Source organism: Erythrolamprus reginae, chromosome 1, assembly GCF_031021105.1.
Source record: "Erythrolamprus reginae isolate rEryReg1 chromosome 1, rEryReg1.hap1, whole genome shotgun sequence".
Lineage (NCBI taxonomy): Eukaryota > Metazoa > Chordata > Lepidosauria > Squamata > Dipsadidae > Erythrolamprus > Erythrolamprus reginae.
Window position 1 is genome coordinate 420242744 of NC_091950.1, and position 16665 is coordinate 420259408.

General features: G+C 43.3%; 1 protein-coding gene across 1 annotated transcript; it reads left to right on the forward strand.

Moving 5' to 3' along the window:
* Positions 1–262: 262 nt before the first annotated feature.
* SKA2 (spindle and kinetochore associated complex subunit 2) lies at positions 263–16501 on the forward strand. The gene is made up of 5 exons (XM_070735384.1): positions 263–376; positions 8247–8336; positions 12102–12278; positions 14766–14839; positions 16238–16501. The coding sequence occupies exons 1-4, from the start codon at positions 311–313 to the stop codon at positions 14817–14819; spliced, it is 387 nt and encodes a 128-aa protein (XP_070591485.1). The 5' UTR covers positions 263–310; the 3' UTR covers positions 14820–14839; positions 16238–16501.
* Positions 16502–16665: the final 164 nt, after the last annotated feature.

A 16665-nucleotide genomic window follows, 5' to 3' on the forward strand; every position in this document is an offset into this window, starting at 1 on the left:
AAAGCTACGCCAAGGGCCAATGAAGAGCTGCATGCTGACGCGCGCCAACCAATCCGTTCTCCCGGTTCCGTTTTCTCCTAGCTCGCTTCGCTATCAATCCGCCAATTGAAAAGGGCGTCAGTTTCCAAGCCACTCAATCGGAGCTGTGGTTTCATCTTGGGGCGTTATCCCAGGCGTTGTCCAATAGGTGTGAGGACGGCCCCCGGGAGAAGCCAATAGGGAAGAGGATGGAATGACAACCGACCAATAGGGAGCGCCGTCTCTTCCTCTCAGCAAAAAAAGGGGGGCGGTCCCGCCAGGGGCGGGGAGAATGCCAGCGCCTGAGGAATGTCAACTATTCAACATGGAGACGGCGGTTACTACGCTCGAGACCACGGTAAGTCTCGGGAGCGCTGGCCGGGCCGCCACCTCGCAGAACGGAGCCGCCGTTCCCTTGAGAACCCGAGCGGCTTCCCGAAGAGCGGCTTAAACGAACGGAAGGAACAAAAGGGGCGGAAAAGCCGCGGAGGAGGGAAGGAATGTAAGAAATCCTCCCCCCCTCCCCCCTCCCCGCCGGATTCAACCATTCCTCATGCCTGGAAAGGAGGGAGGGAAGCCCTAGAATAGATCTGGACGCGCCCATTATTCGGTCCGAAAAGGGGGGGGGGCTTTTTGTGGGCTCGCTGCATTTCTTTCTGCCGTCTAGCTCGAGGGGGCGTGGTCGGTTGGGGGCGTGGCTTCTTGGGCGTGTCCATTTCTTCCTCCCCAGCTCCTTTCCCTCGGGGGCGAGGCCAATATTGCGTGTAGGCGTGGCTTGCATGCTAGCCCTTTAGAGTCTGGAAAAAAATGTTTGGTTTCATAAAAGGAAAAAATGTTGGGAAAAGAAAACCCCTTGAACTGGACGTAATTATTATTATTATTAATAATAATAATAATAATATACTTATTCGATTTTTATGCTGCCCTTCCACAGTTCTTAAATGAATCACTGCATCTGAGAAGTTAGTAACCACGGCTGTTAGGTGGGTCTGGCTGCCCCCGTGGAATTTGCTTGTCAGAAGGTCGCAAAAGGGGATCGCAAGACCCCTGGGACGCAGCGATGTTCATAAGTGTTGCCAAGCATTTCAATGTTGATCATGGAGATGCTGCATAGGGCATTAAACTGGGTAAAATGGTTATGTCGCTTTATTCAGGGGCCCTTGTAACTTTGAACTAACCAAAGCTAACCAAATGGTTGTAAATCGAGGACTACAGTAACCCCTCACTACTTCACGGTTCATCTTTTGCGGATTCGCCACTTCACAGGTTTCCAAAGGGGGCTTAAATCCATTAAATCCATTGAAAATTTTAAATCATTAAAAATCCATAAAATTCTTTTGCAGTACTGTACTACTGTACTCTATAAAAGAAACTGGTAGGATATCCCATGTAGTTCCAGCTGAGAAACGTTATAGAATGTCTGTTTAATGCAAAGCGTGGGTTTTAAAAGTCCAAATACTCGTTAAATACATTTTAAAAAAATCTTTCCTCTACTTCACGGAAATTTGTTTTTCACGGGTGGTCTTGGAACGCATCCCCTGCAAAAAATGAGGGATCACTGTACCTATAAGTCAGTGGTTCTCAACCCTTCTAAGGCCGCGACCCCTTAATACAGTTCCTCGTGTTGTGGTGACCCCCAACCATAAGTCTAGCGCCAATTCTCCCAACAGAGCTTTGAGCTGATTGGCAGGAAGGTCAGAGAGACGCCCCCACTGTAAACACCTGATTGGTCAGATTGTAAAAATATGTTCCAAGATGCCAGAATAGAAGCAACAGATGGAAACTAATCAAGGAGAGAAGCCACCTGGAATTAAGGAGAAACTTCCTAACAGTGAGGACGATTCACCAGTGGAACAGCTTGCCACCAGAAGTTGTGGTTGCTCCAACATTGAAGGTTTTTAAGAAGAGACTGGACAGCAGTGGTGTAGGATTTCCAGCCTCAGCCGGGGGTTGGACTAGAAGACCTCCCGGGTCCCTTCCAACTTTTTGTCATTTTGTTATTCTATGTTTCTGTTTTCTGGATGGTGAGAGGTGTCTGTCCACTGCCCTTTTTATGTTGTACTACTAGTGAACATGCACAAAAAGCAGTGCAATGTTAAAAGGGCATTGGCCGGTAATGCTCAGTCAACTAAAAAACACAACATCAAGGGAAATCCTGTTATCGTAAAGATTTGGGAGGCTGCTGCACGATGGCTTAAAACAGCAATGGAAGTTTCCATCTTTTAATTTATTTTTTTGAGTTTTGCCACGGAAGCATGAAAACACGAGCGTGCTTTGGCCCACGGTACAAGTCCACCGAAGTTTCTGCCTGCGGATCCATGTGTCCTTTGGCTATAAGAAAAAGAGCGGCTTTCTTTTGCAAAATACTTTGTCTAAAAAACGAAAAACCAATTTCCCTGATTTTTAAGGCAGCGGTTCCTCTCGAGAGGCCAAAGGGAAGCCCGACCTGCACGAATGCAATTCTCCCTGCATTCTTTTCATTCTGTCCGTGTGTCTATCCCCTGTGCCGGACATCCAGGTCCAAAGAGGACTGTGTTTATGTCCTATTTTTGCCAACAGCAATAGTACTTAGACTTATATACCACTCCACAGTGCTTTGCATCCCTCTCTAAGGGGTTTCACAGAGTCAAACCCCAACAATTTTGGGTCCTCATTTGACACATCTCAGAAGGATGGGAGGCTGAACATGGTCAGGATTGAACTCCTGGCTGTGGGCAGAAATAGCCTGCAATACTGAATTCTAACCCCTGGGCTTCCAGAGAGGGAGGGAGGAAGGAGAGAGAAGGAAGGAAGGAATAGCAATAGCATTTAAATTTATATAGTGCTTCACAGTGCTTTACAGCCCTCTCTAAGCAGTTTAAAGAATCAGCTTCTTACAAACCTCAACAATCTGGCTCCTCATTTGACCCACCTGGGAAGGATGGAAGGATGAGTCAACCTGGAGCCCGTGATGAGATTTGAACTTCTGAACTACAGCTACCAGTTACCTGAAGGAGCCTACTGGGCTGCACTCTAACCACTGAGCCACTTCGGAGGGAGGGAGGGAGGAAGGAGAAAAGGAAGGGCGAGAAAGAAGAAATGGAGGGGAGGAAGGAAGGAGCATTTAGACTTACATACCGCTTCGAAATGCTTTGCAGCCCTCTAAGCAGTTTGCAGAGTCACCCACCCCAATAATCTGGGTCCTTATTTTGCTGAAGGAAGGAAGGAAAATGGCAATAATACTTAGACTTATATACTGCTTCAAAATGCTTTGCAGCCAGTGAAGGGCTACCAAAATTTTTACTACCACACTGTGGGTATGACTTATGCATTTTCTTTCAACACCTTTCAGTGCAAATTGGGTGCTCTCGGGTGGAGCTCCATTTTCGCTACCCTATCCCCCCCCCCCCCATCCAGGCAGTAGCCCAGCCCTGTTTATAGCCCTCTCTAATCATTTTACAAAGTCAACCTCTTGCTCCCCACAATATGGGTCCTCATTTGACCCACCTCGGAAGGATGGAAAGCTGAGTCAACCTTGAGCCTGGTGAGATTCGAAACTACCAAGCTGCAGGCAGCTGGCAGTTAGCAGACATAGCCTGCAGTACTGCACTCCGACCACTGCGCCACCGCAGCTCACAATAACTCTCTTATTTGCCAGATCGCTTGAATAATTGGGTCACGAAACGTCTGCAAGAGATCAACCAAGCTTAGACAGCACCAAGGACCCCATAGTCCTTGTCCTCCTCCTCCTCTACCACCACTATTCAAATCCCACTCCCTTCTAGCACTGATGTGTTACCTAGTCGGGTTATGAAACGTCTGTAAGGGAAAAGAAGCAAGCTCAAAGAGAACCAACGACCCTATCCTGGGGGTTTTTAAGGAAAGACCGGACAATCATTTATCCAGACCACAGCAAGGTCTCCTGCTGGACCTCCAGCGTCTCTTCTGACACTGTTATTCTGTTGTTCCTGCCGACAGGAGCTCTGACTTTATTGCACTACTGTTACTTGCCAGCTAGCAGTGCAATAGTATTGTCAAAGCACTTGCAAGCAGGCCCTGCAACAGCAGCCCAGCAGTCGCAATCCACGTCCCTCCAACCCTCCGTAGTTGGATACGGAGCAATTGGGGCTCCCAAAAGATAGCAACTTGTGGATCAAGAAGTCAGCTTTAACCGGTGAAAGAATAAAAAGAAAAGTCCTGGTTGATCGGTCCGTTTTGTTGAAACAGTCGCCTATTTATTTATTTATTTATTTATTTATTTATTTATTCATTCATTCATTCATTCATTCATTCATTCATTCATTCATTCATTCATTATGCCGCCCTTCTCCTTAGACTCAGGGCAGCTTACAACATGTTAGCAATAGCACTTTTTAACAGAGCTAGGCTATTGCCCCCACAATCCGGGTCCTCATTTTACCGACCTCGGAAGGATGGAAGGCTGAGTCAACCTTGAGCCGGTGATGAGATTTGAACCGCTGACCTTCAGATCTACAGTCAGCTTCAGTGGCTTGCAGTACAGCACTCTACCTGCTGCGCCACCCTGTCTCTGTATGTCTGGACTTTGGGAAAAAGAGTTAATGTTTGTTTAAATGGTTGCCATTTCTTTGTTCCCTTGCTGTCCCAGCAAAAATCCCTCTCACCTGTGATTACTGTATTTAAGTATCATTTGCGGTCTTCACTTTTTTTTAAATAGAATTTTTAAATTGATTTTTATAGTAATAATAGAACATTCACACAACAAGTAACACTGTGCTCAGTGCTCAAAGTGCCCACCGACAAACAACATTCATACCCCTCCACCAAGACGAGGGCATATTTTCTATATAACATTTTAACTTAAGAGCAATATATCTATTTACATATTATAAAGTAATGTACCTTGGTCTCATATCCTACTAATTCTACTAATCCACATATGTGTTTGCTGTCCTCAGTTTGTTGTTTTTAATTTCTCACTGCACACACATGATGACCTGAGTCAAATTAAATAGATACTATAGATAGATAGACAGACAGACAGACAGACAGATACTGTAGATGATTGATAGATAGATAGATAGATAGATAGATAAATAAATAACGCATTAGGTGCCCATTTGTTTAGAATGTTTTTATTGTTTTAAGCCTTTTCTTTGCATAGTTACTTTGGTGTTGAACCAGAAAGCTAATATGCATTTTGTGGGTTTGCTTTTGATTAAAAACTGTTTCTTTTAACTTCTACATTGAGAGCTTGAATTACTAACAAGGTCAATCTTTGTCAAGTGGACCAGGTGAAATCGAAGCCTTATTTGAAAAACCATCACAAAAACAACATATATGATAGGAAAAAAGTGATTGAAGGTGAGAAAACAGAGCGATAGAAAAAAGCTTGCCCTTTCTAATGAAGATGATTGAAAGTGATGAAACAGAGCCGTCAATCATCTTCATTTTTATTTCATTATAAAAAGCACTTTTTTTCCTCATATACAGTGGTACCTCTACTTAAGAACTTAATTCGTTCTGTGACCAGGTTCGTAAGTAGAAAAGTTCGTAAGAAGAAGCAATTTTCCCCATAGGAATCAATGTAAAAGCAAATAATGCGTGCAACCCCATCCCAAATGTCACTCCTTTTGTCTTGCACCGCTGGGAATCCCCGCCTCCCGACTTCCGTTGCCTGCTGAAGCGCTCGTTCTTGCGTTGCTGGGATTTCCCTGGGCCTCCCCTCGCTGGGATTCAAAGCAGTGCCGGCAAAAATGGAGGGAATTTCAGCGAGGGGAGCCTCAGGGGAACCCCAGCAACGCAAGAATGGGCGCTTTGGCTGGCAACGGAAGTCCGGAGGTAGGGTTTCCCAGCAAGGGGAGGCTCAGGGGAATCCCAGCGCTTCGGCTGGCAAAGGAAGTCCGGAGGCGGGTCATCCCAGCGGCGTCAGCTCAGGTTCGAACGTAAGGTGAAAATAGTTCGGAAGAAGAGGCAAAAAAATCTTAAACACCGGATTTGTATCTCAAAAAGTTCGTTAGTAGAGACATTCGTAAGAGCTACCACTGTGTATTGTTTTTGTGATGGTTTCTTTTCAAATAAGGCTGCAAAAAATAGTCAAGTGGACACCCGGTCCACTTAGAAACATAGAAGTTGACGGCAGAAAAAGACCTCCTGGTCCATCTAGTCTGCCCTTATACTATTTTCTCTATTTTATCTTAGGATGGATATATGTTTATCCCAGGCATGTTTAAATTCAGTTCCTGTGGATTTATATACCACGTCTGCTGGAAGTTTGTTCCAAGCATCTACTACTCTTTCAGTAAAATAATATTTTCTCACGTTGCTTTTGATCTTTCCCCCAACTAACTTCAGATTGTGTCCCCTTGTCCTTGTGTTCACTTTCCTATTAAAAATACTTCCCTCCTGGACCTTATTTAACCCTTTAACATATTTAAATGTTTCAATCATGTCCCCCCTTTTCCTTCTGTCCTCCAGACTATACAGATTGAGTTCATTAAGTCTTTCCTGATACGTTTTATGCTTAAGACCTTCCACCATTCTTGTAGCCCATCTTTGGACCTGTTCAATTTTGTCAATATCTTTTTGTAGATGATGTCTCCAGAACTGGACACAGTATTCCAAATGTGGTCTCACCAGCGCTCTATACAGCGGGATCACAATCTCCCTCTTCCTGCTTGTTATACCTCTAGCTATGCAGCCAAGCATCCTACTTGCTTTCCCTTCTGCCTGACTGCACTGTTCACCCATTTTGAGACTGTCAGAAATCACTACCCCTAAATCCTTCTCTTCTGAAGTTTTTGCTAACACAGAACTGCCAATGCAATACTCCGATTGAGTATTCCTTTTCCCCAAGTGCATTATTTTACATTTGGAAACATTAAACTGCAGTTTCCATTGCTTTGATCATTTATCTAGTAAAGCTAAATCATTTACCATATTACAGACCCCTCCAGGAATATCAACCCTATTGCACACTTTAGAGTCATCTCAAATAGGCAAACCTTCCCTACCAAACCTTCCCCACTTGGCAAAGAATGCCCCTCACTTTTTGCTGAAGGGCAGCTGGGAGAAAGAAGTTGCCTGAAACTGCCTGTTGTGGAGGTCCAAAGGTTTCTCCTTGGTTTCACAGTTGGTTAGTTGGGTCCAATTGAGGATTCCTGTAATTCGTTCACAGAACAACTTATTTACTTGACTTATTTATTGGCTGTGTTTTTATCCTACCTTTATTGTGTTTTTTTAAAAACATAATAATCACTCAAGGCAATGAAGATACTTAACACTCTTTCATCTCTTATTATCCACACAACGTCAACCCAGTGAGGTGGGGGGTTGGAAGAAGGACTGGCTGAATTCGTGGCCATTTTTCACACTTAACGACCATTGCAGCATCCTCAGTGTTCAGGCGATCAAAATTGGGGTGATTGGCAATTGGTTCCTATTTATGATGGTTGCCCTGTCCCGGCGATCATACGACGATGCCCTTTTGCCATTTTCTGACAAGCAAAGTCCATAGGGGGAAGCCTGATCTGCTTAACAACCGTGTGACTAACTTAAAGACTGCAGCAATTCAAAGTGCGAGGACCGGTTGGTTGTATGTCTCTCTTGCTTTCAGTGCCATTGTAACTTTATTTCTTTATTTATTTGGTCACTAAACGAACGGTTGTAAGTCGAGGACTGCCTGTATTCTCCTTAAGAGGTGCCATTAATGTGGAAATATATGGTTACAATTCACTGTTTTTTTTCTTTCTTTCTTTCTTTCTTTCTCTCTCTCTCTCTTTCTCTTTTCCCCTCTTTCCCTCCCCCCTTTTCTTTATCTTTCTTTCTCTCCCTCATTCTTTCTTTCTTTTCTTCCTTTTTCTTCCTTTCTTTCATTTTTCCTTTCCTCTCTTTTTTCTTTCATTTTTCCTTCCCTCCCTTTTCTTTCTTTTTCTTTCTTTCTCTCCCTTCCTCATTCTCTCTCTTTTCTTCTTTTCCTTCCTTTTCCCCTTTCTTTCATACTTCACTCCCTCCCTCCCTTTTCTTTCTTTCCCTTCCTCCCTCCCTCTCTCTCCCTTCCTTCCTTCCCTCCCCTTCTCTTTTTTCTTTCCCCCTCCCTCCCTGTTTATGTATGTATGTATTTGTTTGTTTGTTTGTTATGCTATCTATCTCCTCTACAAGGTGATCTTCCCATCTTCCTTCCCTCAATTGGTAACCGAAAGGCATTTGACGGAGGCCTTCTCGCTTTCTACATCGTATTAATGGGGTGTGATTGTTTTTTCATGTTTTAGTTCCAGAAAGCTGAATCTGATCTGGATTACATCCAGAAAACGTTGGAGTTTGAAATGATGAGACGGCTCCCGAACGGACTCACCGAAGAGGTACTGTCCTTAGGCTTATGCCTGAAAACATTGCTGACATCCATTGAGGTTCTTTAGCCTGACCGTATTTTACTGAGTCATCACAGCATGTTTATAAACCCCACCGTTTTTCAGATCGACCTGATCAAGCCAGAACAAACCTATGACTTGAATGATGCTATTGTAGCCATTATAATCAATGGAATATTTGTAGCTCAGGATTGAACGGTGGAGTCCTTCGTGCCGGCTGAGCCTCATGTTTCCTTTTAGATGTTTCATTAACCAAACTAGGTAGCATCATCCAGGTTACTGGGAGTGTTGTTTTCTTTTTGGCAGTTAAACAGAGAGCAATAATAATAATAATTATTAATAATAATTTATTGGATTTATATGCCGCCCCTCTCGGCAGACTCGCGGCGGCTAACAACAATAATAAACACAACATGTACAATCCAATAATAAAAAACAACTAAAAACCCCTATTATAAAACCAAACATACACACAAACATACCATGCATAAATTGTAATGGCCTAGGGGGAAGAGCTATCTCAACTCCCCCATGCCTGGCGGTATAAATGAGTCTTGAGTAGTTTACGAAAGACAGGGAGGGTGGGGGCAGTTCTAATCTCCAGGGGGAGTTGGTTCCAGAGGGCCGGGGCCGCCACAGAGAAGGTTCTTCCCCTGGGGCCTGCCAAACGACATTGTTTTGTCGACGGGACCCGGAGAAGGGCAACTCTGTGGGACCTTATCGGTCGCTGGATTCGTGCGGTAGCAGGTGGTTCCGGAGATAATCTGGTCCCATGCCATGTAGGGCTTTAAAGGTCATGACCAACACTTTGAATTGTGACCGGAAACTGATCGGCAGCCAATGCAGGCCACGGAGTATTGTAGAAACGTGGGCAAATCTTGGAAGCCCCACGATGGCTCTCTATCTCCATTCTAGTATTTATGATGTTACCTAGTTTGGTAGTGAAATGTCTGTAGGGAAACAACCAAGCCCATACAGTACCAAGGACCACATATAGCCATTCTAATTTTGCTTGTATCTTAAAGCGGACAATTTTGTGAGTTCACGATTATGTCCTACATAGGCATACAAATTTAAGGTTTGTCTTAACTTGGGTATCTTCACTCGCAGAAAACTTGTTCGGTCACTGCTTTTAAGATTATACCCCCCAAAACCTAATAATTTTCCAGAGGCCAACTAAACTTTATAGAAGTACAGTGGTACCTCGGTTCTCAAATGCTTTGGTTGTCGTACATTTCGGATACCGAACAAAATTTTCAGCAAAAATTTCCTTCGGTATCCAAACAAAAATTCGGATACCGAACAGCCACAGAAAATTTTGTTCATTATCCGAAATGTTACCGCCGGGGGCGGCTGCAATCCTGGCAGCTTCGGGGGGCTGAGGAGCTCTATAAGCGCTCCAAGCTGCAGGAAGGGTGGGGGTGGCTGCAATCCCGGCAACTTCGGGGGGCTCCTTTCCTCAGTGCTTCGTCTTGTTACAGTACCTGTAGGCAGCTGCACCAACTTTCTCCTTCCCGGTGGCGGCAACGGCGGCGGCTTCCCTTTGAGGAGCAACAGCGCCAGGAACGTCACATGATGAAAGGAAGCCGCTGGAGCCATCTCAGCAGTTGCTGCCGCTCCAGCAGCTTCCCTTCATTAAGTGACGTTCCCGGCGCGGTTGCTACTCGAAGGGAAGCCGCAGCCATTGCCGCCGCCGGGAAGGAGAAAGTTGGTGAAGCTGCCTACTGGTAACAAGACAAAGCACTGAGGAAAGGAGCCCCCTGAAGCTGTCGGGATTGCAGCCGCCCCCACCCTTCCTGCAGCTTGGAGCGCTTACAGAGCTCCTCAGATTTTTTATCCCATGGGAAATAAAGAAAATAGATTTAATTGGTTCCCAGTGAGTCAACAGGGGCTGGGAACCAATTAAATCCATTTCCATTATTTCCTAAATTAATTCGGTACTCGACCAAATCGGTTCTCGACCACACTTCTGGAACAAATTGTGGTCGAGAACCGAGGTACCACTGTACGTTATTTTTTGGAGTATAAGACACAGAATTTTCACCCAAAAAAGAGGGTGAAAATGGAGGTTTCAGAGGCAGGGAAAAAAAGCAATGAATGTGTTGCTAAGAATTCTGATTCTGAACAGCTGATTGGGAGTATTCTGGGGAGCTGATCCACCGGTCAATCAGCTTTTTTCTTATTTTCCTCCCCCAAAACTAAGGTGCATCTTATACTTCGAAAAATACGGTACTTATTAACGTGGAAGCTATTGATTAACATTTTGGAGATGGGAGCAGGCAACTTTTTTTTTTCTTGATCCAACCAACATAGCCGAGGTTTGCAAAAAATATATATTTGGATCCTAACAAGCTTTCTGCACTCTATACTCAGAATAGAGTCCAGGTTCTGCATCCCTAGTTTTGATATTAGAGCTTAAATTATCCAGTGAAATTGATTGACAACAGCATAGAATGAGCTGGAAAAAACGAGTTCCTCCTTGGATGCTGTTTGGTGTCAGTTTTGCAGAAATTGACTTAAATGGTTGTGAAGAAGCCACTTGTACTGTTTTCCATCTGTTCATTCACATTCTTGATGTCCTGAAAGTGCATTCTATTTTCGAGAAGCAGCTGGACTTTCTGGGGAAGAATGGTTGCAGGAACTGGGCATGGCTCGTTTAATGAAAAGAAGGACCAGGGGAGACATGACAGCAGTCTTCCAATATCTCAGAGGTTGCCACAAAGAAGAAGGAGTTACACTATTCTCCAAAGCACCTGAGGGTAGAACAAGTAGAGTCTGCGGAGAGGGGCAGCATACACATCTAATAAGTAAGAAGCAATGGGTAGAAACTCATCAAGGAGAGAAACAACTTAGAACTAAGGAGAAAATTTCTGACAGTTAGAACAATTGATCAGTGGAACAGCTTGCCTCCAGAAGTTGTGAATGCTCCAACACTGGAAGTTTTTAAGATGTTGGATAACCATCACGGTCTGAAGTAGTGTAGTCCAACCCCCTGAGCAGGGAGTTGGACTAGAAGACCTCCAAGGTCCCTTCCAACTCTGTTGTTGTTGTTGAGCAAATTACATCTCAAACGATTCCCTTAAAGCCAGAACTTTTCTTATTAGGTATCTTTAGAGAAAAGATGATGATAGATGATGGATACATAATTTTACATATCACAACAGCGGCCGGAATTATATACGTGCAAAACTGGAAATCAGAACTAATCCCAATTATGTTGAATATTATTAGAAAAGCATTAGAGTGCCTGGTTGAGAGACAAAACTTTTTTTAGAGAAAAACCAGAAAGTCATGGTCCATCTAGTCTGCCCTTATACTATTTTCTGTATTTTATCTTACAATGGATCTATGTTTATGCCAGGCATGTTTAAATTCAGTTACTGTGGATTTACCAACCACGTCTGCTGGAAGTTTGTTCCAAGGATCTACTACTCTTTCAGTAAAATAATATTTTCTCACGTTGCTTCTGATCTTTCCCCCAGCTAACTTCAGATTGTGTCCCCTTGTTCTTGTGTTCACTTTCCTATTTAAAACTCTTCTCTCCTGGACCTTATTTAACCCTTTAACATATTTAAATGTTTTGATCATGTCCCCCCTTTTCCTTCTGTCCTCCAGACTATACAGATTGAGTTCATGAAGCCTTTCCTGATACGTCTCCATAGACATAAGGTCATAGCTAGGATCAATATGCAGCCTTGTTAATGGTGTGCTTGATGCTCTTGGCGTTTCCCTTTTTCTTCCTTGCTTTGGAAACAGGAAAGTCCCCTGGCCCTGATACAGCAGCTGTCGGTAGTGAAATCGCGTTACAAAACCTTGCACGAACACCTGGAGGAAATTGCCGCGGAGCGACGAGAGTGCACACGTGCTATCCGGGCCACTTTGGCTAAAACAGTGAAGTTGGTCCAGGACATACATCAGCACAGTGGCGTAGAGGTAACTGCTTTGGTCACAATTTTAGCTTCTCTTTCTTTAGAATAGCGGTGACCGTTCCAGGTTCCATTTGAATATAATGGGTGAGCAACAGGAAAAACTTTCTAGGGAACAGCGTGCCTCTGGCCAGCATTGTTCATCATCTTCAAATTGGGGAAAAGTGGGATAGACTACAACACATGTAGATGGATTAACAGTTGGCTGACTAACCACACCCAACGAGTAGTCCTCAACGGATCCAAATCCACATGGAAGGAGGTAGGCAGTGGGGCACTTCAGGGTTCAGTCCTGGGTCCAGTGCTCTTCAACATATTCATCAATGACCTTGATGAGGGAATACAGTGTTCCCTCGATTTTCGCGAGGGATGCGTTCTAAGACCGCCCGCAAAAGTCGAATTTCCGCGAAGTAGAGATGCGGACGTAAATACACTATTTTTGGCTATGAACAGTATCCCAAGCCTTCCCTTAACACTTTAAACGCCTAAATTACAATTTCCCATTTCCTTAGCAACCATTTAGATTATTACTCACCATGTTTATTTATTAAAGTTTATTTAAAAAAATGTTTTTTAAAGGCAGACGAAAGTTTGGCAATGACAAAGGACGTCATCGGGCGGGAAAACCGTGGTATAGGGGGGGGAAACGCGAAGTATTTTTTAATTAATATTTTTGACAAACCGTTGCGCGAAGTTCGAACCCGCGAAAATCGAGGGAACACTGTAATCAAATTTGCAGATGACACTAAGCTGGCAGGGATAGCCAATACCCCAGAGCAGGGGTAGGCAAAGTTCGCTGTTCTCCGACATGGAATTCAACTCATAGAATTCCTAAGCCAATCACGCTAGCTCAGGAATTCTGGGAGTTGAAGTCCACATGTCATAGAAGAGCCAACTTTGCCTATCCCTGCCCCATAGTCCTTCTCCTCCACCTCCACTATTCAAATCCCATTCTTTTCTACCACTGATAATGCTACATAGTTGGCTCATGAAATGTCTGTAGGAAAACAACCATGTTGAGAGCACACCAAAGACCCAACATCTCAAATAAGACCTCCATGACAAGAGGGCAATTCTTTATTACATACTACAAGGGATTCTACTAACTCCAAAATTGCCTCTGAGCAGGCCTTTGAGTAATCTGCTCAGCCAATTAGCCTAAAGGCAATAGTTTATAGTTAACTGCTGTGTTCATACAACAAGCTCAGTCAAATCAAATGTGACAAGGAAACACATTATTCTTAAGACATAACTGGTTTGTTTGGCTTAGCGGTTGCAGCTTACTAACAATTTATGATTTCATTGTCATGTTTTAATTATCTTATTGTGTGGACACAGTAATTGTATTTTAATTTGAACTCTATTTTACGGTTTAAAATCAAGCGTGGAGAGTCAGAAGCAATGTATTTGCGCCGAACATTGGCGGTTCTATTATCATTTCCTTTAAAGTTTTGCCCATTTCCTAACTTGTACATCTTGCTTTTCTACCAAATGGCCGTCGAAGCATTTAAAAACATCCCTTCCCCCTAGGCCTATACAATTTATGTCTGTATGTATGTTTGGTTTTATAATAAGGGGTTTAACTGTTTTAATATTGGATTTCTATATGCTGTTTTTATTTGTTGTTAGTCGCCCCGAGTCTACGGAGAGGGGCGGCATACAAATCCAATAGATAGATAGATAGATAGATAGATAGATAGATAGATAGATAGATAGATAGATAGATAGATAGATAGATAGATATGAAAATAAATAAATATGAAAATTATAAAAATGTGCATTGGGAATTAAAAGCTTCGTATCAGTTTGTTGCAAAGTTTCATTGAAATGAGCCAATAGATTAGGCAAGAAAGCTGGCTGGGTGACTGTGGGCCAATGACCAGGAGTTTGTGAGTTCTAGTCCTGCCTTAGCCAGTTGGGTGACTTTGGGCCGATGACCAGGAGATTGTGAGTTCTAGTCCCGCCTTAGGCCTGAAAGCCAGTTGGGTGACTTTTGGCCAGTCCCCCCCCCTCTCTCCCTCACACACGCCAAGCAATCTTACGTGGGGAAGATAGGATGTAGGAGGGGTATTATGTAGGGTTTGGCGGGACCCAGGGGAAGAGCCTTCTCTGTGGCGGCCCCGACCCTCTGGAACCAACTCCCCCCAGAGATCAGAATTGCCCCCACCCTTCTCGCCTTTTGTAAGCTCCTTAAAACCCACATTTGTCGTCAGGCATGGGGGAAGTGAGATATTCCCTTCCCCCTAGGCCTATACAATTTATGCATGGTATGCTTGTGTGTATGTTTGGTTTTTTAAATAAGGGTTTTTAAAGTTATTTTAAATATTAGATTTGTTACATGTTGTTTTATTATTGTTGTTAGCCGCCCCGAGTCTATGGAGATAAATAAATAATAAATAAATAAATCATTTATGTTTGCTGCCTTGAGTTGTTTATAAAAGTTATAATCGTAGGATATAAATGAATCAGTGAAATCAACGCTTTTCTCTTCTAGATCTCTTCTCTATCCGAAGAAGAACAGCTTGCAATGCAGCAGTTATTGAAATGACAGAAGCTTTGACAGAACAGGTAATTCTAACCATAGTAAGGAGATAGGATGGGATAGCAATAAGAAGAACAATAAATAGAATATAGCATAGCATAGCAGCATCCCTCTGGTCACATGACCAGAATTCAGGTGCTGGGTAACAGACTTGTATTTATGACGGTCGCAGGACGCCAGGGGTCACGTGATCCCCTTGTTCGAGACAAGCAAAATTAACGGGGAGGCCAGATTTCCTTAATCAACCGGATTACTGATTTTAATAGCCACAGGGAAAAAAGGTGGTAAAAAGGGCAAAAAAGTCACTTTGGGCTCAACCCAGAGTCCGGTTAGATCCCACAGAGTCGGCCTTCTCCAAGTCCCATCGACCAGACAGTGTCGTCTGGCGGGGCCTAAGGGAAGAGCCTTCTCTGTGGGGGCCCCGGCCGTCTGGAATCAGCTCCCCCTGGAGATTCATACTGCCCCCACCCTCCTCACCTTCTGCAAGAATCTGAAAAGCTATTTGTGCCGCCAGGCTTGGGTTCACTAGATCCTAGCCCAGTGATGGAGAACGTGCCCACGTGCTATCATAGAAACATAGAAGTCTGACGTCAGAAAAAGACCTCATGGTCCATCTAGTCTGCCCTTATACTATTTTCTGTATTTTATCTTAGGATGGATCTATGTTTATTCCAGGCATGTTTAAATTCAGTTACTGTGGATTTACCAACCACGTCTGCTGGAAGTTTGTTCCAAGGATCTTCCACTCTTTCAGTAAAATAATATTTTCTCACGTTGCTTTTGATCTTTCCCCCCAACTAACTTCAGATTGTGTCCCTTTGTTCTTGTGTTCACTTTCCTATTAAAAACACTTCCCTCCTGGACCTTATTTAACCCTTTAACATATTTAAATGTTTCGATCATGTCCCCCCTTTTCCTTCTGTCCTCCAGACTATACAGATTGAGTTCATGAAGTCTTTCCTGATAGTATAAGGGCAGACTAGATGGACCAGGAGGTCTTTTTCTGCCGTCAATATTCTATGTTTCTATGTATGTCTGTGGTTTAAATCTGAAAGAATGATTTTTAATGTTTTAGCCTTTTTTAGAATTGTTTTTTTAGATTAGTTAGTTATATTAATTGGATCAGATAAGTTATTGTATATTGTTTTTATTGATGTGTTGTAAACCGCCCCGAGAGGGGTAGCTTACAAGTCCAATAAATAAATAAATAAACAAACAAACAATTAATTAAATTGTGGTTGTAAGTCAAGGACTATCTGCATTTCTTGTCCACAGTCTTTGGAGAGGGGCGGCATACAAATCTAATAAATTATTATTATTATTATTATTATTATTACGAATCGAAGTGGGCTACCAGTACTTTCCTTTTTGCGAGAAAACGGGAGGTTCCATTGTTTAAAACGGCTTCTGTTCTTTTCCTACAGAATGGTCCAAAAGAACATTAAATCTACAGGTGCTGTGCCGAACATTTGAGAAAGAAACTTCCCGGTGAAGGGTGACGAACGTGGTCACATACCTTTTCGTGTATTTTATTTTTTTTGTACCTGTTGGGGAGATTGTTCCTGTGTTTGATACATAGGCTTCCCCTGACATCTTTGGATGAACAATGCGTAAAAGGTGCTGTTTCGAATTATGTGCTGGTGTCAATTTTGTACCTTTATTAAAATGTGAAAACGTTTACAAAACGATCGGCCGGTTGGCGTGATCTGAATGCCTCTGCCCAAAGGGCAGGTTTGGGGGCGGGGGCGGGTGGGTTGGATCTGTATTATTGGTGTAAGTAAGCCTGCCCTTCTAGTATTTACACACGACTCAGGTTAGCTTTCAGTAATTACAATTAATTTCTGACCTAGCT